The sequence below is a fragment of the Staurois parvus genome, unplaced genomic scaffold (assembly GCF_062004578.1).
Source record: "Staurois parvus isolate SC_StPar_1 unplaced genomic scaffold, SC_StPar_1.0 ptg000047l, whole genome shotgun sequence".
Classification (NCBI taxonomy): domain Eukaryota; kingdom Metazoa; phylum Chordata; class Amphibia; order Anura; family Ranidae; genus Staurois; species Staurois parvus.
Genome location: NW_028317843.1, coordinates 1,717,659 through 1,744,129, shown reverse-complemented (window position 1 = coordinate 1,744,129; position 26,471 = coordinate 1,717,659). Strand labels below are relative to the sequence as shown.

Sequence of the window (26,471 nt, the reverse complement as noted above, 5' to 3'; positions counted from 1 at the left end):
TGACGTTCAGAGCACATTTTATACCCAATTCATGCAAAACTCCACGTAATCCCAAGGGGTTCACATACTTTTTCTTGCAACTGTACCATAATTTGTGGACTCTATAACTTTCCTACAGACTAAATAATAAACACTGATTTGGGTTATTTTCAGCAAAGAAATGTAGCAGAATACATATTGGCCTAAATTTATGAAGAACAATTATTATTTGCAAACAGAAACAAAGAAAAGGGTGGTTTTTTTTCAAAATTGTGGTTTTTTTTGTTAATTTAGCAAAAAATAAAAACCGCAGTGGTGATTAAATACCACCAAAAGAAAGCCCTAGTTGTGTGAAAAAAATGATAAAAATTGTTGCATGACCGTGCAGTTGTCATTCAAATTGTGAAAGCGCTGAAAGCTGAAAATTGGCTTGGGAGGGAAGAGTGTAAAATTGCCCAGTATTGAAGTGGTTAAGGCAAACCAAGTTGTCCAGTAAATTGACAGTTAAGAAGTTGGACCAGCTATATAGCAGTGTAGGGTTGCTTTAAAAAATAACTTTTATTCATATGATTTAAAACTTTTTATCAAAAGAAAAAAAAACTGGTGCTATGACTGCTTAAATATTGAAAGGATTTGAGCTTAATTTTTTGCCACTTACTTAGGAAAATATTTTAAGATGTTTTCACGCACTTTTAACCCGAGATTCATTTTTTACCAATTGGATTAATTTGGGAAAATGTGTGACTCTTGGGTAGACGTTGTATGAAGTTTACATTCGTACTAGCGGTTGAAAAAAACAATGACCCCATTCCCCCATCCACACAGTGCTGTTGTATTCTGAGTGCGGGGGGGGGGGCCTTTACATTGTGCAATTACACTGTAGGCTATAGCTGGTGGTGCTGATCAAGTAGCAAAAGTCCAACAGGGTGGTTGTACTGAAGTTGATCAGTAGATTGGCTTCTGTGCACCCACTCAGTAGTGTATTTATTTATTGTACCCATCAGCACCTCCCCACCTGGTAACCAACCTCCGCCCACCACAACATCCCCCCCAGGAACCACCATCTGCCATCACCACCCACCACAACCCCCTACGCCCTGGGAACCACTGTTTGCCACCACTGCTCACCGCAACACCAACTTCTACCACCCACCACAACTGCTCAGCTACCACCACCACCCACTGCAACCACCCGATTCAAGCTCTGACTTTTCACCTAAAGTGAAAGAAGACGCAGTCATCTATCCACACTGTCTCCAGAAGCACCCAGCCTCAGCCTCCCATGGCAGTGCCTCACCAGGTCCCCATCCCTGCCACTTGTGTCACATATACTGAAAATTGCAGCCGAAGGCAAACGCCTTTCTTGCCTCATGGTAAATATGCCACTGCCCATACCTGGACCAAAATTCAGCTGGTCCTTGCTAAACCAGACACATTTCAAACCATATATGACAGGCTTGAACCCTTTGTGAGGAATTGTTTATATTTGTCTAACACAAACCCTCAACCTCCATTCTTCAGAACTGGTAATTCTGAAGCTCATACTAAAAATAGAAAAGCTAAATACACAAAACTCTAGAGAGCAAATTATCATCTTTATTTTAAAAATTGTACAAGGGATATGGAGACAGTCTGTGAAGTTTTTTTTGTACAGAGTGGTTAAACTGTAGAATGCCCTACTGATGAATAACTGCAAAATGAACGTGAAATGAGGTATAAAAATAGACTGAATGCTTTCCTTGGAGCTAATTTTAGCTACTGTAATAGTTACTAAAGACTACAGTAATTTTGGATTTAGAGAATTAATTATATTTACATTTTCAGAAGGGATTTTTCCCCCTGTGCGGCTAAACTGGCAACACCTGCTTAGAAGGATGGGGGGCAGTTGGTTTATGTTGCCAGCAACAGATACGGTGTGTATAAAGATGGCTGGTACATGTTGCAAAGATTAGATGCCAGTGAATGCAATAAAGGTATTGAGGTTGATTTGCTAGAAGCAAACAGGCTGTTTGCTGTGTCAGGAAAGTTACCCTTTGCAGGGGTATTTTACCCAGAGCTTAGTCAATGTAGTGAAATTTCACTTTGCAAAGGATATCCTATCACAAGGAGAATCACAAGGAAAATAAAAAACATCATTTTTGCTTACACATGATTGGATGATGGAAGTCAACTAAGCTTCACCTCAATCACTAAACTCTTGGGATTATTCCCTTGCAAAGTGAACAGTCTATTTGCTCATAGTAAGTCAACTTCATTGAGTGAATATTAAAGGAGAAGTATGGCCAAAGCACTTTTGGCCATACTTCTCCTATTTATCACAGGAGTGCACTCCTGTGACCTAGATTCAGGCAACAGCCACTTTCGCCTGACATCATAGAGCTAGTCCAGGCTCTGCAGGGATCCTGACAATAATGTTGGGATCCACCCAGATGTCTGATTGGCAGATGGCTCAGCTTCTCAGCATGGGAGGCTGAGCCAGGCACTCTCATCCCCTCCACAGCCCAGCACTGCAATGACTACTGGAGGGGCAGACCAGAGAGCCTGTCACTGACAGACCAAGAGCAAAGCAATCAGTGGTCTTTGATCCCTTGATTCTCCAAATGATTGGCAGCAGGAGACAAATGCAGCATTGGAATGATGCTGCATCCACCTAGGTGAGTAAGATTCAGGGGCGGACTGACCATTTGGAAACTCAGGCACTGCCCGAGAGCCCGGGGTCAGTAGGGGGCCCCATGAGATGCCCCTGGTACCTTTTTCATAGGCTTTTTTGAGTTTGGGCAAGGACACAGGGGCCCCATGATCCCCTATTTCCCGGGGGCCCCATAAGTTGTCAGTCCACCTCTGGTACGATTGTTTTGTAAACATGCACTTGTCTTTTAACCACTTGCCCTCCAGAGGATTTACCCCCCTTCCTGACCAGTACATTTTTTGCGATACGGCTCTGCATTACTTTAACTGACAATTGCACAGTCATGCAGTGTAGCACCCAAATTAAATGTATGTCCTTTTTTTCCCACAAATAGAGATTTCTTTCTGTGGTATTTGATCACCTCTGTGTTTTTTATTTTTTGCTCTATAAACAGAAGCATGGCCAATAAAAAAAATTAAAAAATCAAGTTTCATCATAAATATCAGTCATAAATATATTCTGCTACATGTCTTTACTAAAAAAAATCCCAATACGTGTAAATTAATTGGTTTACATGAAAGTTATAGCATCTAGAAATGGCGGTGTATATACTGGAATTTAAATTTTTATTTATTTATACTAGTAATGGCGGCGATCAGCAACTTATAAGCGGGACTGCAAAGGGCATTCTGACACTGGGTGGGAACTAATTGCTACTGACATCCCAATGCCACTAATACAGTGATCAGTGCTAATAAAAAGCATTGACACTGTACTAATGACACTGGGCAGGAACGGGTTAACATCTGGGGCGATCAAAGGGTTAATAGTGTGCTGTGTGTGTTTTACTGTGTGTGCTGTGTTTTACTAGGGAGACATGATGTTTTGTATATCTCTGCTGTGCAGAGAAATACAAAGCAGCATGTCCATTCTGACAGGAGAGAGACCTGTGTTGTTTATACACGTCTCTCCCCTGTCAGCTTTCCCCAACTATCACCAAGTGCCGGTCAGAACCCGGTGATTGACATCCTCTAGCCGCCAATAGCGGTGCAGGTCATGTGCACGTGCCCTACCAGGAGATGCAAATCACGTATATATACTTAATTTTGTACAGCCCTGCCACCCTGTAGCAGTACTACAGTGGTTTTTAACTAACGTTGGACTGCAATAGGAAGAAATTAAATTTCAGATAAAAATGCCCCGAAGCATTTATCTTTAAATTCCTTGAGGGTCCATACACACCTATGCTTTGCCTCAACACTAACTCATCTGACCTACTGTGGCACCTTGTGGTGATTTCTAATCTTGCATTGACTCCAATACAGTTCAACCAAATCTCCTGGCTTTCACCAAAATTCCTGGGAAATGAGATCTCACAACTTTACCAACCATTTGCCACCTGGCAAATTTGCCAGACCATATTTCAAATTTTACCAAATCCATATTTTGGCATGTATTTTTTTTTTATTACAATGAAGCTGTCAGTCAGAAACCACAGTGAATGTCAATATACCACAGGCAAATCATTAGCTAGAAAAGTGGGGTGAATCGTAGGTGAATCTGACATTCAATCAGTGATTTACAAACTTTGCCATGCTTCCCGATGATTTTAGTTACAAGCGTATTTCAACTTTAAATGGACTTGCTGACAGATCATCAAATATGAACAGAAGAATAATCCTCCTTCAGGAATGATATTAGTGGCTTCTCATTGACTTGCTTTGGCTGTTTAGCTATCCTTTAAGGTATTCAAGGTATGATTATGCAGTGTAGAAATAAGTTTTTTATGGAGAGGTCTTGAAGTAATTACTTGTTGTGAGCCCAGCAGGAAGGTTATGTACAATGTCAAGGATCCGACTCTAGCAGGAATTCTTGGTCCAGCAAGTAGACAGATTTCTCAAAGGCAGATTTTGCACTAGCTGTACTCAGAAGTTGCAAATTATTTATGCACAGAAATGATTTCTGTACTTAGAACTCTTTTCATCTTCATATAATAGTTGTTGGGCATACTTTGAATGATCTTCTTCATTGTCTGAATAGGTTAACTGTTCAAATAATGAGCAGCCATTTCAAAACATTTTAGAAACTTTTGACCAGGCTTGGCTATTTTAGCCGTATACTGTTGAAATATATGGCTTTACTATGCACAACATCAGTAAGGAGGTGGAACAAGCTACCCATATGGGCATGGTGGGTACTGTATTTGGGATGCCTGGTGTGCACAAAGAGTGGCTCATGGACATCTTGCTAAGATTTTGCAGCCAGATAAATGAAATGTAGCTGGAGACTGTCCCGGCCCCCGGCACTGTCTGTGATCACTGTGTCCTACGAACACAGCTAATGACATGACAAGGTAAAAGGCCAATCGCAGTGGCCTTTTACCACATGATCACCTATGTCACCTGTGTCCATTGCTGATAACCGGGAAATACAGTTCCCGGTTATCAACAGCTTTTCCCTCACGCTGTGAAAGTACTGCCAAAAACTGACAAGTGTCACAGAGGAGCACTGATTATCAGTGCAGCCCCAAAAGTGCCCAGCAATGGCACCCATCAGTGCCCATCAGTGCCACCTATCAGCGCCGCCTATCAGTGCCCATCATTGCTGCCTATCAGTGCCCATCAGTGCTGCATATCAGTGTAGCATCATCAGTGCCTCCTCATCAATTCCCATCAGTGTCACCTCATCAGTGCAGCCTATCAGCGCCCATTAGTGCTGCTGATCAGTGCCACCTCATCAGTGCCTATCAGTGCTGCCTATCAGTGCAGCCTAATCAAAGCATATGAGTGAAGGAGAAAATTTACCTGTTTGCAAAATTTTATAATAGAATAATAATATTTTGCTTTTTTTCATTTATAATGCAATAAATAAAACACCCAATGGTGATTAAATACCACCAAAAGAAAGATCTATTTATGTGAAAAAAAAAAGATAAAAATGTAATATGGGTACAATGTTGCATGACTGCGCAATTGTCATTCGAAGTGTGACAGCGCTGAAAGCTGAAAATTGGCCTGGGCTGGAAAGGGGTAAAAGTGCCCGGTAGGCAAGAGGTTAAAGAAGATATAACTCTAAAGTGAACAACATTTAGCTTGCTAAAAAACTGTCTAGCATAAACAAGCCAACGAGCCATCCATTTTTTTTTTTAAATTTATTTTCATCTTAGTGCCATATGTGTTATAAGGTTTGTCCAAACCCTTGTAACTCCCATTGTTGCTGGACAGCTTAGTCTTCTTAAAAATATGAAGAATAATACATTAATATGCTGAAAACTATAATTACTGTATTAACCACATACATTTATCAGAATGCAATATATTCTACTACTGTTGTTTAACACTTCCTATTCTTTACAACTCTCACTATATTATACAGTTGTGACCAAAATTATTCAACCCCCACTGAAATTGAGTGTTTTGGCCAGTTTGACATTGCTTTTGATCATTCAGTCATCTTGCTTACATTTACATTAAAGAGGCACTTGTAGGTCAGACAAATATAACATAACAGTTATAATGAAATAACCACAAATGTCTTTTCTGTGCTCACAGCATTATCAGTTTTATTCAACCCCCAAGTGACATTCAATCTTAGTACTTAGTACAGCATCCTTTTACAGTTATAACAGCTTTTAAACGTGAAGCATAGCTTGACACAAGTGTCTTGCAGCGATCTACGGGTATCTTCGCCCATTCTTCATGGGCAAAGGCCTCCAGTTCAGTCACATTCTTAGGCTTGCGCACTGCAACTGCTTTCTTTAAGTCCCACCAGAGGTTCTCAATCGGATTTAAGTCTGGTGACTGCGATGGCCACTCCAAAATGTTCCAGCCTTTCCTCTGCAACCATGCTCTAGTGGACTTGGAGGTATGCTTGGGATCATTGTCCTGTTGAAAGGTCCAACGTCTCCCAAGCCTCAGGTGTGTGACGGACTGCATCACGTTTCCATCCAATATCTCCTGGTACTGAAGAGAATTCATGGTACCTTGCACACGCTGAAGCTTCCCTGTACCTGCAGAAGCAAAACAGCCCCAAAGCATGATTGACCCTCCACCATGCTTCACAGTAGGCAAGGTGTTCTTTTCATCATAGGCCTTGTTCTTCCTCCTCCAAACATAGCGTTGATCCATGGGCCCAAACAGTTCTAATTTTGTTTCATCAGTCCACAGAACACTATCCCACAACTTTTGTGGTTTGTCCACATGGCTTTTGGCATACTGCAGTCGACTCTTCTTATTCTTTGGAGACAGCAAGGGGGTACGCCTGGGAGTTCTGGCACGGAGGCCTTCATTACGCAGTGTGCGTCTTATTGTCTGGGCTGAAACTTCTGTACCCACATCTGACAAATCTTTTCTCAGTTCCTCAGCAGTCACACGGGGACTTCTCTCCACTCTACGCTTCAGGTAGCGCACAGCAGTCGAAGTCAGCATCTTCTTTCTGCCACGACCAGGTAGCGTTTCAACAGTGCCCTTTGCCTTGAATTTGCGAATGATGCTTCCTAAGGTGTCTCTTGGTATGTTTAACATCTTTGCAATCTTCTTATAGCCATTGCCCTTCCTGTGAAGAGAAATCACCTCTTCTCTTGTCTTCCTGGACCATTCTCTTGCCTTCACCATGTTTGTAACCACACCAGTAAATGTCTAGAAGGAGCTGAGTATCACAGTCATTTTAAAGCTGCCTAATTGGTGCTTATTATGCTTGATTGCTGCTCGGTGACATCCACAGGTGTTTTCAATACCTGATGGAAAGCACCTGTATGAACCTCTGTTCTTCAGAGTGGTAGTCTTTAAGGGGTTGAATAATTGTGGCAATGAAGAAACCACATAAGAACCATTTACTACTGTATTACATAAACAATTGATGTCATTTTAGTTGCATTTGGGTAGTTACAACGTCCTTGTAGGATTTGATTCTGAATACAATTCCAAATGTACACTATAGTCCCTAAACCCCTTTACAGCATTGGGGGTTGAATAATTTTGGTCACAACTGTATAAATAAATGTCTAAAACGGTTTGTGTTGATGCTGCCTCTCAGTCTTGGTTGACACTGACACTTTGGATTCCCGAGAGCCTATCAGAGTGGCTCCCTAGCAAATGAAATCCTGCAATGTGAACTGCAGTGCCATCAGTTTTAAAGTCAAGTAAGAAAAAAAAGAAAACAAAAAAAATTATAAATATATATATATATATATATATATATACACACACACAAATTAATCTTTTTTTTTTTTTTGTACGATTTTGTGCATTTGTAAGCCTTTAATAAAATCAGAGTACTTTTGTATACTAAATCAAATATACTAAATTAAAACCTTATTTTTTTCACAAAAATAATATAAAAATTATTTGGGTGTGCTGCATAGTCCAAGATATAGCCACGTTAACCAGTGCATATTAACACTTTTAAATTTGTCCTGCAACAAATCTAGGTATCAATGAGCACTGGTCATGAAAGGGTTAAAGCTTTGACGTCACGAAGCTCGACAAACAGTGAGAAATGTATCAGCTGTCTGCGCATGCTAGAATTGCTAGCGGCAATTTGGAGCAATTGATCTTTGCAAAAAGCGCATTATTATATTACACATGTGAGTGGAATACAGCTTATATTAAATAAATGCTTTTTATAAGGATAAAGCACTATGTTTTGATTATTTTTCTTGCCATTTGAATCAAGGAAGGAGGACAACTAGAGGAGTGAAGGAGATCCAGACCCTTTGGATAGCAATCCCATCTCATCACAGTCCAATTAAAGGGACATATGCTTCATATGACCTCACTTAACGGTTTGGTCATATATACAAGGTGAGAGCACAACTGGTGGAGGTGCACAAGTGTTGATAAAATCACAAGAGGTGAACTGAGGAGCACTTGATTGCTACACTACAGTGATTACAGAGAATCACGGATTTGATGTGGACACTTGAATAATTTGTTGGAAGATTTGTGCATATTTGGTTGTTTGTTTACTTTAGATTTAAGTGGAGTGTGGCAGTTTTGATATTTATAAGCCAGTGTTTCTCAACCTTTTTTCAGTCAAGGTACCCTTTAAAATTATGGACAGTCCCGAGGCACCCTTTAAAATTATGGAAAGTCTGGAGGCCTTCAGACTGCCCATAATTTTAAAAGGGCACTGCATTCTAAAATGAGGAAAACTATGTGACCCCAGCACTGATGGAGAAGGGCAGGGGAGGGTTAAACTAGAATGCTGTGCAGGAAGCTGACATCCTCCTTAACAAATGATGATGTAATTGGTTGTCAGGACTTGGATACTAGAAGATCGTAATGGTGCACAATGAAAACCTGTGGCTTTGTGTAACTAAAAGGCAGGCTTGTTCCATCTTTGGCTTGTGTACAAATTTTGGGCAATTTGTAGACATTATGCCAAGGCACCCCTGAAGAAACCTCAATGCACCTTGGTAGAGAAAGGCTGTTATAAGCATTGGCACATTTGTATGGATATGTGTGTGGTGCAAGTGATCTGCTAATATTTATAAAGTACAATATATAATTTTTTTTTTGGTATTTTATATGTGGAATAGCTGCTCACAAGATTTTTCTTAATACCTAATGGCAATCCCACCTTTTAAAGAAACACAAAATATTACCTTTCAAGAATGTGTTAATGTGTCAAATCCGGTTCTGTCATTATGTGTGTGTGATTTCTCACACGGGCTGGTAAAGAATATTGAATATCTGGAATTGCACATCTTGTTATTACAGATGTCTGCCTATTATGATGGTAGAACAGCTGTGCATTATCTCTGCTGTAATTCACATGAGGTTAACCCAATTATAGGAGGAAAGAACCTCGTCCTAATGTGGAAGTTTGTCGGTACAAGTCAACCATGAAATGCAATAGATAAGATTTGGGGAGGTTTTTTTATTTTGCATAACAAACTCTAGTTTCCTTGGAGACTACAATTTTCTGAAATGTTGTGACAGAGTTAACTTAAAAGATAACATTAGAGAACAAACAGATTTAATCCAGTCGCACATCAGATAGTCTAAATTCCATTTTGGCATGAAACGCATGCTGGAAAAAAATTGTTATGTTTCTGAAAATTAAATGTGAAATTTATTATATAAGTCATCTGATGTATTGAGTTTAAATTACTGTTTAAGAACAACCCACTGAACAATATTAAATTTTAAAGGCTCAGTTCACCCAAAATTGGAAATGAATTTTATGGATGGTGAAGAGTAAAACTATCTAGTTTCCTAATATCTCTCAGGGATTCTTTTGATGGGATATCTGCACTTGACTTCATGGGTTTCCTTACCAGCTGTGGCCATTATGTGATAGCTCTACACACCATGCTGAGTTTAATTTATTTTTATTATGGAAAATGCATTGGAAGATCATTATCAAATCCACAGCTTCTGAAAACACTTAAAGTAGAACTATAGGTAAAACCTTTTTTTTTTTTAGAGGGTTAGATTTTTCTTTTTTTTGCCATCTCTATCCCATTGGGGATATTTACCTTCACTTTCTGTCCCATAGTTAGGAAAAGGAAGTGAGAGGATGTCTATGTAAAATGAAAGGAATCCCCTGGGGACCCCCAGGTCATCAGAACTAGTGTCCCTATTGGAAGCTTTCCCCTTTATTACTTTTCTACTTACTTTTCTGGGGACAAACTAAAATTTGATATTTTCTTTTACTTTCACTTTCAGTGATAATGCTAAACAGGACAAACAGAGAGGGTGAATCTCCCTAATGGGCACATGGACAGCACTAAAAACCTAATAGGTGTTCTAATCTCTCTCCACTCTATCCCAATCTAAAAAAAAAAGTTGGCATTTAGGTATACTTTATACAACCAAAGGGTAAGTGTGCCCCATTATAAGTGGATCCATTGAATCTCCCATTTGTCTGGCCTCTCTGTTAGGCTAAGTTCACATTTAGCCATTCTCTGAAAAGTAATTTGAGGTGCATCACTTTTCAGAGCGCAACTAAGCAGCTGCTGTCAGGAGTTACATTTTTTCTTGCAGAAGAGCAATTGGCAATGGAACTACGGCGTCACAACCACAAGCTAAGTATTTGGCTCACAGTTGTGACATGGTTCCATTAACTCAGATTGCCAAGTTTGACAGGCAATACCCCCTCTCAACTCGACATGCCATGTTAAATTTGCCATACCCATTAAAGTGCGACTAAACCCAGGACCCTGCATTCACTATATCTGGTCTTCCACAGCTCCCACAGTACACAGAACATGGAAGTGCAATTATTTTAATAAATATAAATTGCTAAATACCTTTTCTCATTAGCAGTATATCTTGTGACTTCTATCAGTGTCCAGCAGAGCACTGGTTAAAGCTTGTAGGAGGAGTTTTCATTCTCTCCTGACTGTATTATGAGGCTACAGGACCCCTGACACTCTGTCTGGAAAGTGCTGATTGGCCCTGTGCTGATTACATGCACTCTCCCAAGAAAAAAAACATCCCTTGCAATACACACTAAACTGAGCATGTGCAGCTTTCCCCCAAGGCTCTGTTCTATCAGTAGATAGATTGGGGACAGTAGAAGAAGGAGAGGATCAGAGAAGACAGGATAAAACATCCTTTTTACACAATGTGGAGGATCTACAGGTTTTACAGTGTGTATAACAAGCATGCTTTACTGCATATACAGACTGATTTTATTATTGTGGGTTTAGTATCACTTTAATATGCTTGCAAGTTAATGCTCCACTGCAGGCTACACTCCTCTGCCCCCCAACCTCCCAGCTGCAGGGAGTAGGCTCTCCATGGTCATGAGCCACTGAACTTGCAATAACTCAATGCTTCATAAAGGAAGGGCGAGCCACTCACTATAGAAGCCATCTTTAGTTTATTAAAGCAAAGGGATGCATCTAAATATCACCTGGTGTTGGGAAACAGCCCTTAGGCATTTAACTACTGAAAGGAGCTTAATCATGGGATTATGCCGTGCCTAACTACCCTTTTATGGTGCAATATCAGTGGACAGGGATGTTCATGTGACGCTATTGTGATGCTTCATGTGCACTGCAAAAATTATTCAACAAACGATATGCAGTAATTCCGCCAAATGCGACTCATTTAAGTAAATGAGGAAGTGGGACAACAGCCCACAACCGTGTGCAGTGCATGTGGTAGTGGCACATTTGCGTAACAATGATGGGGTTAAAACTGGTGGTGAGGTGGGTGCACAACACCTTCTCACCCATGTGAAAGAAAAATATATTTAAAATATTTGTAAAAAATATTTTTCCCAAATATGATGGCATATATTTGAAATACTACAATTTTGGCCATATTCAATCTCCTAGATTGTAAGCTCGAAAGAGCAGGGCCCTCGAACCCCCCGTGTATTATATTGTTACTGTCTTGTCTCATGTTCTGTCCCCCCTGCTACTGTACAGCGCTGAGGATACCCATTGGCGCTATATAAATACTGTATAATAATAATATACTGTATACTGTATGTTGAAATGCATTTTTATATTTTAAAAAATATCTGAAAATATTTTAAAAATGCATTTTCAAATATATGTCTTTGAAAATACATTTAATCTACATTTTTTGGAAAGCATTTACAAATATGTGTAAAAATGTATCTTAAAATAACTTTTTTTATATGTTAACAAAAAAATCTGAAGAATATATTTAAAAAAATATTTCTGAATATATTTAAAAAAATATTTTTAAATATATGCCTTTAGAAAATATATTTAAATTTACATTTTTTAGAATACATGTTAAAATATATTCACGTAAGCTAATATATTGTAAATATATGCCACATATACAATTTTGTTTCTAAATATATTGGAAATATATTTCTCTTCCATGTGGGCTCTGAAAAACAATCTGATTTTAATGGAGTAGCAGTTTAGATGCAAGTGTAAGTCTGGGCTTAGTATTTACAGCTGTTACTCGCAGGATCTGCAGGTATGAAATTTTGCAACATATTCACAAAAATGTATTTGCTTAACTATATACAATGAGGCAGGATGCCACACTTAAAAAAAAAAGAAAAGAAAAATATTTTAGGTTTACATACTCTTTAAATATCTTGTGTTGCAATGATGTATGTTTTATTTATTTCTTTAACAAAAGTGGGCTTTTCCTTTAAGTATAGTAACGGGTCATGTTTATATTGACAGATTTGTGCTGGCAGTCTGCCCAAACAATTCCGGGTGGGAATACTTTAGGCATTTCACAAGTGGTAATTATAGATAATTGCGAACTTTCCATGCTGCATGATTTGGGTATGTTATCTCTGAATAGTGTACATACGTACTGTATGGCTATACTGATTGAATCCATTAGCATACATTTTAGGTAATTCTAGACTTCAGATGTTTATTTACAGCCATTTGGGTTAAATTTTCATCCTTTTTATCTTTTGGCACAACATTATATTACAAGAGCGAGACTAGATATTGGTGGCTCCTCCAGGAAAGTGTTCCTGTATTTAGTGGATGGAAATAAATATAGACCAAAGAAATCTATACGACTTTACAATCCTAAACTGGAGTTCACTGTTTTGCAAAATTCATTAAGTCAATTAAGGTAAGCAGTATCAACATATGTTTCCTGAATTTGCACTGTGCAATAGTGTTTAGTGTAAGCACCGTCCATTGAGCATAGCCTCAGCTGGTTTAATTAGTTAGGTATAAACGTACTGCTAAACAGAACATAAACAAAACTGGCACATTTTGAAACTGTAACAAGGCGTAATTTTTTTTCTTGGTGTGTGCAAACTCTAATCATGGGGAACTGCCTCGTGTTGGTGTTTTATACAGTATATACCAAAGAAAGGGTTTTGTTATAGGTGTTTGATAAGTGTAAAAAACACTCGTTGATCCTGCCAAAAATCCAGTGAGAGCTTAATCCCTTGGCGCCTGCGCCTCCCGGCCCTTTAAGGGTTTCAGAAGCCGGGAGGCGGGGCAGGGTTTAGGGTCACATGACGGCGGTCACATGATCGGGAAAGGTCCCGATTGAAAGAGGAGATTTGGACCTTTCCGTGAGTACTGGACATGTGTGCTGGGAGCGTGCAGGGCACGAGCTCTCAGCACAGATGTTTTTTTTAAAGCAAATGTGTGGCTGCTCGGCGTCTAGGCCCAGAAGCTGGGAGGCCGCACATTTGCGTTCGGTCGGCGCCAAGCGGTTAAACTGGTCTTAAAGGTACAATGTGTTTTTTTTTTATTTTTTTTTAACATTTATACATTCTCTACAATAAGGTACAAAAAACCCCTCCTCTGTGCAGCTCCCCCCAGTCCCCCTAAATACTTATCTGAGCCCGATCTTGATCCAGAAATGTGCACAAAAGCAGAGTCTCTCTCCCTCCTCATTGGACAGAGAGCCAGCAGCTGCAGCCATTGGCTCCTGCTGCTGTCAATCACAGATAGTGAGGAGAGACCAGGAGTCAGGGCCAAGTCAAGCACTTTGTGTCAATGGACAAACAAGGCCGGCTCAGGAGCAAGCACATGTGAGTGCCCCCAGAGCAAGGACTTTCTAGACGGGCACTCAGCAAAGGGGAGGATCTAGGAGATCCATCAGGGGAACCCAGAGGAGGATCATGGCAAATAATTTTGCACAGAGCAAGTAAGTATAACATGTTTGCTATTTTTTAAAAATAAAATTTTTGCCTTTAGAATCACTTCAGTCATAAGGTATGCTATGATTAAGCTCCTTGTTGAGTGAAATGCATTGGGGTGGTTGCATCTTGGGTGGAAGAGTCTCTTTGTTGGTCTGATGAATAAATGAAAGTTAATTTAATACACTGAGTGGTTATTTCTTCTTTTGCAGTTGCTGTATAGTCAGTTATTGGAGCCTACGACTTTAAAGCACCTACTCCTGTCATCGTTGAGAGAGGGTGGAGTAAGAGCCTTGAGCAGAGGATTTATCTCTGGTTTATTTCTAAATCCTAATGTTCATGTTATGAATAAAAAGGGAGGGCATATCATATGTACTCTCCAGTGCTTCAGGAAATGGACAGCCAAAGGGAAGCCAAGGGGACCAGGACAGAGGCAACCAAAGGAAGATGCTTTAGGGGTGCAGCCCTCCTCAGACGGGGAGATCAGCCACTAGATAAAGAGTAAACAGGTGGCGCACACACCTAGTGCATTATCCAAGGTTTATTCAAAGGTATAAAAAACAAAAACACACTCACAGATGAAGCATGATGAAGCATGACAATGCTTTGAACAACATTGCTGCTGATACCTCTATCAGGAGGTATAGGCAGCAACATTGTTCAAAACATCAGTCCTCCTTATCCACTACACATCTGTACCAGACTAAGAGGCTGGTCAGCAGCTCTGAGGAAAGGGACTCTTCCTCGAAATGTGTCAGCCATTTGACCGCACTGACAGTTGGAACACCTCGCTTGCCGTTGTGGCCATCTTCTTAATGCAAAAGCTTGTTATACATGCTTCATCTGTGAGTATGTTTTTGTCTTTTATACCTTTGAATAAACCTTGGATAATGTACTAGGTGTGTGTGCCACCTGTTTATTCTTTATTTAATAAAAAGGGAAGGGTTGTAGCTCTAACTTCCTTCCCCAGAGTGACAATGCTACTCCCCTATAGATGCATTACAGTGAGTGTTGTCAGCCTAGGACAAGAAGTGTGTTACTGGTAGTTCCTCCAGATGATGCGAAGGTGAAAACAGAAAACGAGTACAGCCATCACATCTGGGGCTGGAAAGATGCAATACATTATATTTTGTTCTTGGGTTTAGGTACACTTTTAGGACATATTAGATGCCCTTACTGTAAGTTAAATTCACTTCCCAGCAACTGTATAAATATTATAACAGCAACTATACACTTTTGTGTCAAATCCCATTATTTGTAATGTGTTGTTTTGTATAGTAGTCATGGAGGAAGTGAGGCATCAGCTTGAATTATATTCATTATTTTGCTTCTATCCAACCAGTGCAAATCAGTGAACAGATAAAAGCAAATTTCTAATCATTCTCAATGTCCGGAAATAAAATTTCCAGAGTTCGCCCCTACTTAACTAATGACACCCACAAAACAATTTATTCACTCCCTTGTTATTTCCCACCTTGCCTACTGCAATTCCCTTTTTGCTGACCTCTACACAGGCTATCCATCCTTCATTCTATCATTAATGCTGCTGCTACACTTTTATACCTAACTAACTGATCCGTGACTGCTGCCCCTTTCTGCCAATCCATTCACTGGATTCCACTAGCCAAGCATATAAAATTCAAATCACTAACCCCAACATACAAAGCCATCCACAACATTGCCCCATACACATCACTAACCCAATCTTGAGATAACGCCCAAACCGTCCTCTCAGCTGCTCCCAAGACCTCCTTCTCTCTAGCTCCCTCATCACCTACTCCCATGCTCTCCTTCGGGACTTCTCCAGAACCTTTACTATCCTCTGAGACTACCTTCCACTGTATGTTCTCCAGATCCCATCCTGTTTGTCTTTACTTAACCACTTGCCAAGAGAGCACTTATACCCCCTTCCTGCCCAGGCCAATTTTCAGCTTTCAGCGCTGTTGCACCTTGAATGACAATTACATGGTCATGCAACACTGTACCCATATGGAATTTTTAACATTTTTTTTAGACACATAGTGCTTTCTTTTGGTGGTATTTAATCACCTGTGGGTTTTTTATTTCTTGATAAACAAACCAAAAACAACTGAAAATTTAAACAAAAAAAGTTTTTTCTTAGTTTCTGTTATAAAATTTTCTAAATAAGTAATTTTTCTCCTTCACTGATGTGCGCTAATGAGGCTGCGGTGATGGGCACTGATAGGCTGCACTGATAGGCGGCACTGATGAGGCACTGGTAGGTGGCACTATTGGGCATTCACAGGCATCACTGATGGGCACTGAAAGGCAGCACTCAGATATGGCACTGATAGGTGGCACTGACAGGCTGCACTGGCTGGCACTGTTAGGTGGCACTGATAGGCAGCACTGATTGGCACTGATAGGTGGCACTGGCTGGCACTGATAGGTGGCACTGATTGGCAGCACTGATAGGTGGCATGGACTGGCATTGATAGGTGGTACTGACTGGCACTGATAGGTGACACTGAAAGGCAGCTCAGATGGGCACTGATATGTGGCATTGATGTGCACTGGTAGACACGGATATGTGACATTGATGTGGCACTGATGGGCACTGGCAGGTGGAATTGATGAACACTGACAGGTGGCACTGATGGGGCTACACTGATCATCAGGGCACACTGATCATCAGTGTACATGTACCCTCTGAGTAATGCCAATTACCGGCTCTCCTCTCCCCACGAGCTGTCAGCGTGACAGCTCATGAGGAGAGAACTGCCGATAACCGATATTTCCTTATTTACATGCAATCAGCTGTGATTGGACACAGCTGATCACATTACAGAGCCAACGTTTTCAGCTCTTTCCATTGACCGGTGATCTGCTATGTCCCAGGGACACAGCGCACCATGGATCGCCGCACTGCACGCGCTGGTGCCTGCGTGTGCAGTTAGAGTGGGAGGACGTCATATGACGTCCTCCCAGAACGAGGGAGCTGTCTTGTGCCCGTCATTTTCTTATATGGCGGGCGGGAGGCGGTTAAAAATTCATTTATTTAGGGAAGCCTACCCCACCTCCATCTAAAAACTGTACTTTGGCCACCTCCATCAGATCATCTCCTGCAGCTATTACCTTTTGTAGCAACTTCCCCTCCCTTTAGATTGTAAGCTCCATGAGCAGGGCCCTCATATTACTTCTGTATTGAGATATATTGTAATTGTACTGTTCCCTTTTATATTGTAAAGCTCTGCACAAACTGTTGGTGCTATATAAATCCCGTATAAAAAATAATAATCATACATAATATGTAAAACTGTACACACCTGCAGATTACTAATAAACATAATGCTGTCAAAGAAAATGGTAATAGAGGTACTTTCAGTGCACCTGCAGTTCATTGTAAGAGCAGGTCTCACATATGTGATTTGGATATGTTTTGAATCACATCCATTTCACATGACATGTCAAAGAACAATGCTTTCTATTCTGCCTGTTCGCAAATGTCCAGTGTAGCCGGAGTGTGGATTCAGTGTGGATTGAAAAAAGAGTCCTATCAGTTTTCTGAGCAGTGCAATCCAACTAAGGTGGCTCAGGCTCATTGACTTTTACTGTATGGGAATGCTACTGAATTGTCATTCAGTTGTGAACAGGATAAAATCCTGACCTGATACTGATGTAAACCTGACCTCATCCTGTTCTAAACCTAACCTGAAACACTAAACAACTACTTTGTCAATTAGTTGTGAAAACAGAGCTTCAATTCTCAATGTACATGTGTGAATCCCCACTAAGGCTGGCCATACACTATACACTTTTCTTGAGATTTTAGCTTTAGATTTACCAAAAACCATATAATATGAGGTCAAACCCAAACAACACTTTCAGTTGTATCCAGTTAGGCAGGCCCTTGAACTACACAGTTGAAGGTAAATCTAAAGGAAATTGGGCAGAAATTTGACAGAAAATTGTATGGTGCATGGCCAGCCTAAGCGTCATGACTAAAATCAGACCATGATGTGGATACAATTAAAGCAAAGTAAAACTAAAGGCAAAACTTCTTTTTCCATTTTGGATAGAGTAAGGGAGGGTTATTTGCCATCTGTGTCCCATTGAGGAGCATTTCCATAGAGATGTCCTGCCCCATAGTCAAAACAGGAAGTCAGAGTAAATCCCTTCAAAGTGAGGGAATCCATAGTTTCCAGAACTAGTGTCCCTATTGGAAGATTTCCCCTCTATTACTGCTCGGGGGCCAGCCCCAAATTTTTGATTTTCTTTCACTTTCAAATTTGATGGTAATGGTAATAAAGATGACAAATACAGAGGGTAAATCTCCCGGGGGGGACAGATAGCAATACCAGGTGTCCTAATCCTTCTCTACTTTATCAAAAACTATTAAAAAAAAGTTTTGCCTTTAGTTATACTTTAATTGGCCATAAAACCTCTTCTGTGTCTATCTCTTTTAGGTTAAAATTTTCTGATCTCATAACTAAGCCTTTCCAACTGCTTATTAATGTGCAGCAAGACTGCTTCAGTGGCCAGTAATGGCATTCTCAGTGGGCTGGAGGGTGGGCAAGGCTATGCTATGAAGTCCGGGTAAGCCAAGACCCATTAAAGTAGAACTATAGGCAAAACATTTTTTTCATTTTGGATAGAGTAAGGGAGTGCCATTACTCCTGTCAGTTTATTTTGCGCCATTTGTGTCCCATTGGGGAGTTTTCCCTTCATCTCCTATCCCATAGCCAAAACAGGAAGTCAGATGAAATCTCTGCAAATTAAAAGAATCCCTTGGGGACTCTCAGGTCACCAGAATTAGTGTCCCCACTGGAAGATTTCCCCTCCATTGCTTTTCTTGGGACAACTGTGGGATTTTATTTTACTTTCACTTTCAATGATAATGTTAAACAGGACAAATAGAGAGAATGAATTTCCCTAATAGGGGCACAGACAGCAATAAAAACTGACAGGTGTTATAATTCATCTCCGCTCTATTCAAAAATAAAAACAAGTTTTGCCTTTGGTTGTCCTTTAACAAAATTAAACAAAATCATTGAAGGGCATAAAGTGGCAAGACCTTTACTTATGAATTTCTATATGCTTTAAAACTGTACAAACTCCATGATTTCAAAAAGAAAATCTCCTATCCTCTTCATTTACAGCTTTAAAATACAGAATAGAAAAGAAAAGTGCAAAGTTTATTTTTAACCAAACGTACCATGGATAATAACACAGCTAAACACATAATATTAAAGAAGCACAAGAAATAATAATGATAATGTGCAATGTGGGATATTGAAAAGCAATCAATTAAAACTTAATTTACTGTAGCCAGTAAAATAACTGAATTGATTGCCGTGAATTTTTACAATTTTCATAGCCTTGCTGATTTATCCCATTAGAGGTCATAAAAATGAGCATACCTATGTATCGTATTCTGAATCCTTTCTTGTTGGTGCCATGATCTGCCGACCACCGTAAGAAAACTTCATGCCCGCTGCTGGTTATGTTAAATGTAGACGAATAATCCCCACTTAAAGAAATCAACAGTGGATAGTGGCTGTTTGGTCCTGTTCCAAATGAAATTTTGCAGATTAACGCAGGAGAAACTTTCAAACCCAAGACAAATGCATTATATGAAATGTCATTAGCAGAACAAAGGCTTCAAATTAGACTCAACCACATAATGTTCCATTACCGTCGAAAGCTTCCAGCACGTCAAACTCCTTTTCAGTATGGAAAAATTCAAAGATTAAGGTTATATTGTAACCCTTCTCCACGCTAATGCTCCATGCACACATCTGAAGATTGGGATAGCTGTCAGGATAGCCAGGACTTAGGATGATACCTGTCGAGTCAACGCGTATTTCATTGGCCGGGCATAGCACTGGAAAAGACAAAGAAGATGCAAGCTTCATAAAGAAAAGGGTTTATCTCGCACTGCAGCTGTTCTATTAAAAATTTAATTAATGCAAAATTCTGTATATGTGATCCGTTCGCAGAGGAAGCACCATTTCAAATGATCATTGCATAGGCATGTAGGAAAATTAACATAAAGAAATATTTTACTCATAAAGAAGAACCTGAAATATCATATTACATTTATATATGCCCTTTATTTATACATTCAAGTGAAATAAAAAAAATCATGTTAAAGAGACCCTGTTGCCAGTCAATTTGTTTTAACAAAAATCTTTCTACTTAATTATATATGCATTTATTGTATATTATGCATGTCATTTACCTGTAAAATCCTATCTTGGGCAGACTTCCAAAAGCCCTGTCACCGGGGCTCCACCGTCTTGGATGTGATGTATGCAAAGGTAGAAGACTCAGCTGTCACTCAAGTAACAGAGTGTTCTTAAGCTGTCTATAAATGGTTAAATTTTTTCATTCAGCCCGTGGGTTCAGTGAAAAAAAACCTGAACTGATTCCCATGTCTACACATTCAAGATGGATGGAGGAATACTCCACATTTTGCTATTGTATTCAGAAAGTGGGAAGACACCCTCACTGTCAGAAAACAAAGATCAGTGCTGCAGTTGCTTTTCGAGTGGCTTTTATCCAAGGTGGTTGAACAGTAGTCAATCGATAGATCCACTTCTGTTCAACTGCAGTGGCCACATATGGATCAAACTTTTGCAGGTACCTGCTAAACTGGCTGAATTTTTGTCTATCTATGGCCACATCAGACCTTATTCTGACTAACCTAGGTTATTTGAATTTTCTAACAAGCTCAAAAGCACATACCAAGTGAATAAAAAAATATTTATGGATAGAAAAGACTGCAAGTAAGCATTTTAAAAAATATGATTTTTCTGTGCTTTCATCTAATGTCTGTTTAAATATGGTAACAAAGTCTCTTTACTAAACAATCATATTGGTCCTTGCTCCAGCACAATGTATAAATAATATTCATGTCAGAGTCATACATTCATGCCCACATGCTCTCTAATCAGTCCAAGTGGTTGCAAGTTCAAGGACTACAAAAAATGAACACTATAGAGGGAGATTTACTAAGACTGGAGGAGCACACAGAATCTGGTGCAGCTGTGCCAATCAACCAATCACTTTCTAACTTCAGCTTGTTCAATTAAGCTTTGACAATGAAACCTGGAATTACTGATTACTATGCACAGCTGCACCAGATTCTGTGTGTTCCAGTTTTAGTACCCCCCCCCATATTTTTTCATATACTGGTTTTGTTAAAGATATTTTATCAATATTCATATATGAATATTTTAAATGATCTAAAGAACCTAAAGTTCCCTCCTGCCTATCTTGCCTAACCTATATAAAAAAAGATCCCTTACACTTACCTATTTTTAATCTGCTGTGGTCTGGTACTTTAAGAATAGATATACTGTAGTTAGGCCTTTTTTCCACTTTAAAATGTTAAATTCATGACATTTTAATGTGGAGTGATATATAAAAATAAAATCTTCTTCATTAATCCAATCAAAGAGGTGATTACACTGTCACTCACTTCTTTTGCAGAATAAAGCAGCTATCAAGTAATAATTTGCCCAGCAAAGTTACATAAATGTCATCTTGTGTAACTTTTGGTAACTAATACAATAGGTAATTATTTCAAGTATCTATTGATAATAATGTGCAGCAGCTAGTTGATATTGTGTTCTAAAAAGTAAGAAATGAACCACATTAAATTGTATGAATTGCACCATATCTTTTAGTAACTTATTCATTTTAGCTTTAGTGTTTTTTAACATTAAAACCTATATTGATAAATGTGGACACCCCTCCAAATGACTGAGTTTATGTGTTTCCAGTGAAGGATGCCGTTAATGATGCAACATACAAAGACAATTTAGTCAACTGTACACTTCCAACCATGTGGTAACAATGCGACTGTGGCCTGTGCAGAAAACCAGCTTGTTAAAGACATGGTTTGACCAGTTTGGTGTGGAGGAACTTGACTTGTCTTACATATTCTCAACCTAACACCTACTGAACACCTTTGGGATGAACTGGAGCACCAATTTCAGGCCAGATCTTCTTGTCCAACATCAGTACCTGACCTTACAAATGCTCTTTTGGCTGAAGGGGAAAAATTCCCACAGACACACTCAGAACTCTTGTTGAAAACAACCCCTTCCAAAAAAAGTTACAAGATAGTCATGGCGGTGGTGGTGGTGGGGAGGGGGCACATTAATTCCCATGGTTTTGGAATAGGATGTACAAAAATCTTGCACAGTAACTTCAATCAGAGGCTATAACTAGTGGGTTTTAAGATTTTATTGATAGCATACAATTATAATATTTTCACAATCACAACTGCATATTGACTTAGAATCTAGCTCTGCTAATATGCTCCTATGAGACTACCATGGGCTCTAACATACTCACCTTTTCCTCCCTAGGATCTCTACACAAAAGACCAACTTTTTCTGTAACCAAAGATATCAGTGCCACAATCTGCTGATTGGTATGAGTTTTTATTGGCTTTTCAATGTCACTAAGCTCAGGTGTAATAATTGATATATGTGACAGGTACCTTTTTATAGCTTCAGATATTTGACATGAAATTGATGTAATCTGTTTAATGCTTCAACATTATCAGTCATGGGAGTCTAAAGGAAGGCTGGATAGATGTCCTTCAATGGTATGAGCTGTGCATAGCAAATTCTCTCTCTCTCTTATATCCCTTTTCCTTCACAAACTTAGCTTGAGTACCTGAAGTTCAGATAAGCTCTTGAAAATGTTTGAAATATAGCTTGAATCTTAAATCCGGTTATATATGTATACCAATCTGTATTTGTTTTTGTTTTTTTAGGTATTGGTAATATGTCTAAGATTGCTTTAATACTTTTATTATCAATTGCAGTCTTATTAGCCTAAAGTAGAAGTAAACCCTAAAGCCAGCCATAGATGGTTTGAATCCCTGTTGGTTCAGCAGACCGGCCGAGATTTGAACCATCTATAGGGGCTGATTGTTGTACCCAATTTGTCTTTTGTACGACTTGACTACAACCAGCCTGTCAGATTTTTCATGTGGTTATTGCCAGCAGCTATGGCCACTAGCAATAATCACTGTGTTCTTCCAATGGGTATAGCTACCCCCCACTCGCACCTGCTCCTTATTGCCGGGAGAACAAAATAGCTCCACAGGAAGGATATCAACACTAACTGTGTTCATAGGGGAATCGAGCATCTATGGAAGGCTTAAGGGCTCTTGCGTATGGGAGCCTGAGCCCATTCAATGTAAATTTCAGTGATTTTTACCACAGCTGGAAAGCCTAGGTGCTGCATACAGCCACTCATAGATATACTACCGATATACCACCGTACTCTGGGTATATGCAGGGTATATCCTAAACATGAGTATAGCATACAATATTTATGTCTATGTAAGGCTGTACACAGCACCTGGGCTTTCCATGGTGGGGGAATAACAGAATTTGTGTTAAATGGGCATCCATTTGGAAGAATGACATTTAATGTAATTTGTATATCATTAACAGTTTTTTTAAGTTGTTTTCCTTTTTTCTTTCACTTTTTTTGCATCTCAGTGTTGATGATCCCTGACAGCAACTTCTTATCTACGTGCACTTCAGCATGTCATTATTCATAGCGGATTTTCTGATAATGGCAACAGTGGACCATGACTGTATACCGTTAGTATAGCCACCTGTAGACTTCTTAGGAAGCCTATACAACAGGGTATCAACACAGGATAACAACTGGGAGACAGGAGTGTTGTTGCCCAGTAACAGCAAGGGCCCAAACAATGGCAATATCATCAGATATTATTTTAATGACTGATTCATATTTTAAATGATTGAAAATGACTTTTGAAATATATTAACATGTTAAAGCATGACCGAGATTTTACTGTTTGGTTTTTCATATATTTTAAAGGTTTGCTTCATCTAGATTGATATGTCGGCTTTTAATAGATTTCAGTGAGTTGGAATCACTCAGCCAACTATATTATTTGTAAGAGAAACTTATTTTTACCAGAGTTCCCATCTTTGCTCACTGCCCTGGGCTATACACAAAGATATCAATGCTGCAATAGAAGAAATACCCTGCCAATTGGTTTACCATACTCTAGGACACCTTATTAAATAAAAGCATCCAAAGTGATTTAAAAAAAACAGCATTTATTAAAGGCTAAAAATATCAGCTGGTTAGATCCCACAGAACTAAAAAAAAAAAAGAATAAAGCACCATGGTACATTTCCTTGGCCATGCCCAGTGCTGTAGGCTCAGTTGTATTTGTATATGTGCGTCAATTTGGAGACTCTCAAAACTAAGAGTTAAGACCTTGGTGTGGATACTGTGACTTACACATATATTTGCAAATCTGTGCAACTAAACCCTTTGTCTTTAACTTGAATTGTTTGAGTTATTATATGGGGCCAGTTTGGGTTTTTGCAGACTAGCTGGTATGTGTGCTGGAAAATTTTTGTTTGTGATGTAATTTAAAAAGAAAAACAGCATCTCTTCATGGCTAAAAAAAATATCAGTTGACTAGATCCCAAAGAACTAAAAAAAAAGTACCAAGGCACATTTCCTGGCCATGCCGATTCTGTAGGCCCATTTTATTTTCATTGCTAGAACCTTGCTAGCGCTGAGAGCTAAACCTAACTCCTGCAATAAAAACATTTTAAAAGTTTCAGTTTGACAGTAGAGGAATGTAAAAGTATTTTTTTTTTGCCAAATATAAATGTTTTCACCACCATGCTCCCAGCATGTTTTATTTTCTATGTACAATGCATGGCGCATGTGTAATGCAGTGTACATCCCAAATTATTTTTGGTAACAAAAATAGATCTGGGATCCAGGGATGATGTAATGTATGTGTGCATGTAAAGGAGTTATATTATCCATGTGCACCCAATGGCGAAAAGGAACAATGCATGATACCAAGGAAGCAACGAGAAAGATGGTGGTGGTGGGGGACTGTAAGCATGGACCTGTTATTGCTGGAGAAGGTCACACAAGCAGATAAGTGTGCCATAGTTTGCAGGCATGCAGTGTGTACCTGAATATTATGGCATAATGCCGCCACCAAGCATCAGATTTTAATTTCTGCATTAATGCCCTTCTGCATTCAGTGTTCATGTGTACAAAACCTTATCATATCAAGTATAAAGCACATATAATTTTTCATCCTCCTACACCTCCTATACACTAGATATCTGTGCAAAGTCTAATAGTACATGGTGAATATAATGAAACATCATAACTATATTTAAGCCAACTGTAATATATAATATCAAATGTCAGTGAATAATAATTTTTGTCATTTCTCTTATGTGACAGATCAAAATTTTCTGCTTCTTGCCTGAGGTGGTGTAATTTTCTGGTAACAGACTAATATGAGAAATGAGTAATAAATTATCAAGGTTGGCATAATTCCTCGAAGCAACTGCGATGTATAGATCTACAAGACGCTATAAGCGGTGGAAGTTATATGTGTACTGACAGTTTACATGGAAACATACATTAAACAAATGTTTACAAATCTCCTTTGAAAGAAGCTGTCCCATTTAAATCAAATTAAATTGCGAGTGAGATTTGATCTTTGAGGTTGTGTTTGAACACTGTGATTCTCAGTATCGTTGGGCTAAAAATAAGAATGAGCATGAAAAACACTGCAGGAAATGTACAGGCAGGGAAAATGCTTCAGGCATTATTTTAGATGCTTGGCTCGTGTAAGGTTACCTATGGAGAAGAAACAAGAGTTGCAATTGTTTGTTGTAGGAAGAAAAGATTTTCCCATGCATCAGTGGTTCTTCATGGCCAGTTAACGATAGTTACCTTGTGTCCTCCACAGTCATTGGAAATGGTCTGTACATTTATACAGCTAACAAGGACAAATTACCGGTACTTTCAGTGGTCCTGGATTCAAGTAGAGGACAGATCCCTCACTGTCTATCATATGAAGTGTTTGAGCTGCCTATAAGGTTGCACAAACAGTACATTTTTCAGGACCAGCTTTTGGTGATCTATCCCCTTTTTAGATCCAAGAAGGCTTGAGATGATTGCAGCTGTATTAGTGCATTTTCAACAAGAACATTTGAGTATTGTCTTTGACACTTTGTTTAATTTGTATTAACATCCAAATTTTCAGGACAAGCTTTTTGGGGTGTATCCCCTTCTTTGAGATCTAAGCAGTACTGCTTGGATCTTGGAAAAGGGGACACATCCCAAAAGCTTGTCCAAAAAAATTTGAATATTAGTACTAATTAAAAAAGTATCACAGACAATACTCAATTGTTCTAGATTTTAGCGGTAATGATACACAGATTTATTAAATGTTAGGGCAATTCTTCAGCTTAGAAATATAACATTAAAAGTCAGCAGCTACAGTATT

The 26,471-nt window shown here is 39.2% G+C and overlaps 1 protein-coding gene across 1 annotated transcript in view; it reads right to left on the bottom strand.

Annotated features, from left to right (window-relative positions):
* The window catches only part of CSMD3 (CUB and Sushi multiple domains 3), a 1,455,553-nt gene that overhangs the window by 189,434 nt on the left and 1,239,648 nt on the right, over positions 1 to 26,471 (bottom strand). Inside the window, exons 48-49 of the mRNA XM_089664334.1 lie at positions 19,827 to 20,015; positions 19,552 to 19,698 (exon numbers count right to left, since the gene is read on the bottom strand). Coding sequence (XP_089520460.1) covers positions 19,552 to 19,698; positions 19,827 to 20,015 — 336 coding nt within the window. The remainder of the gene's footprint in view (positions 1 to 19,551; positions 19,699 to 19,826; positions 20,016 to 26,471) is intronic.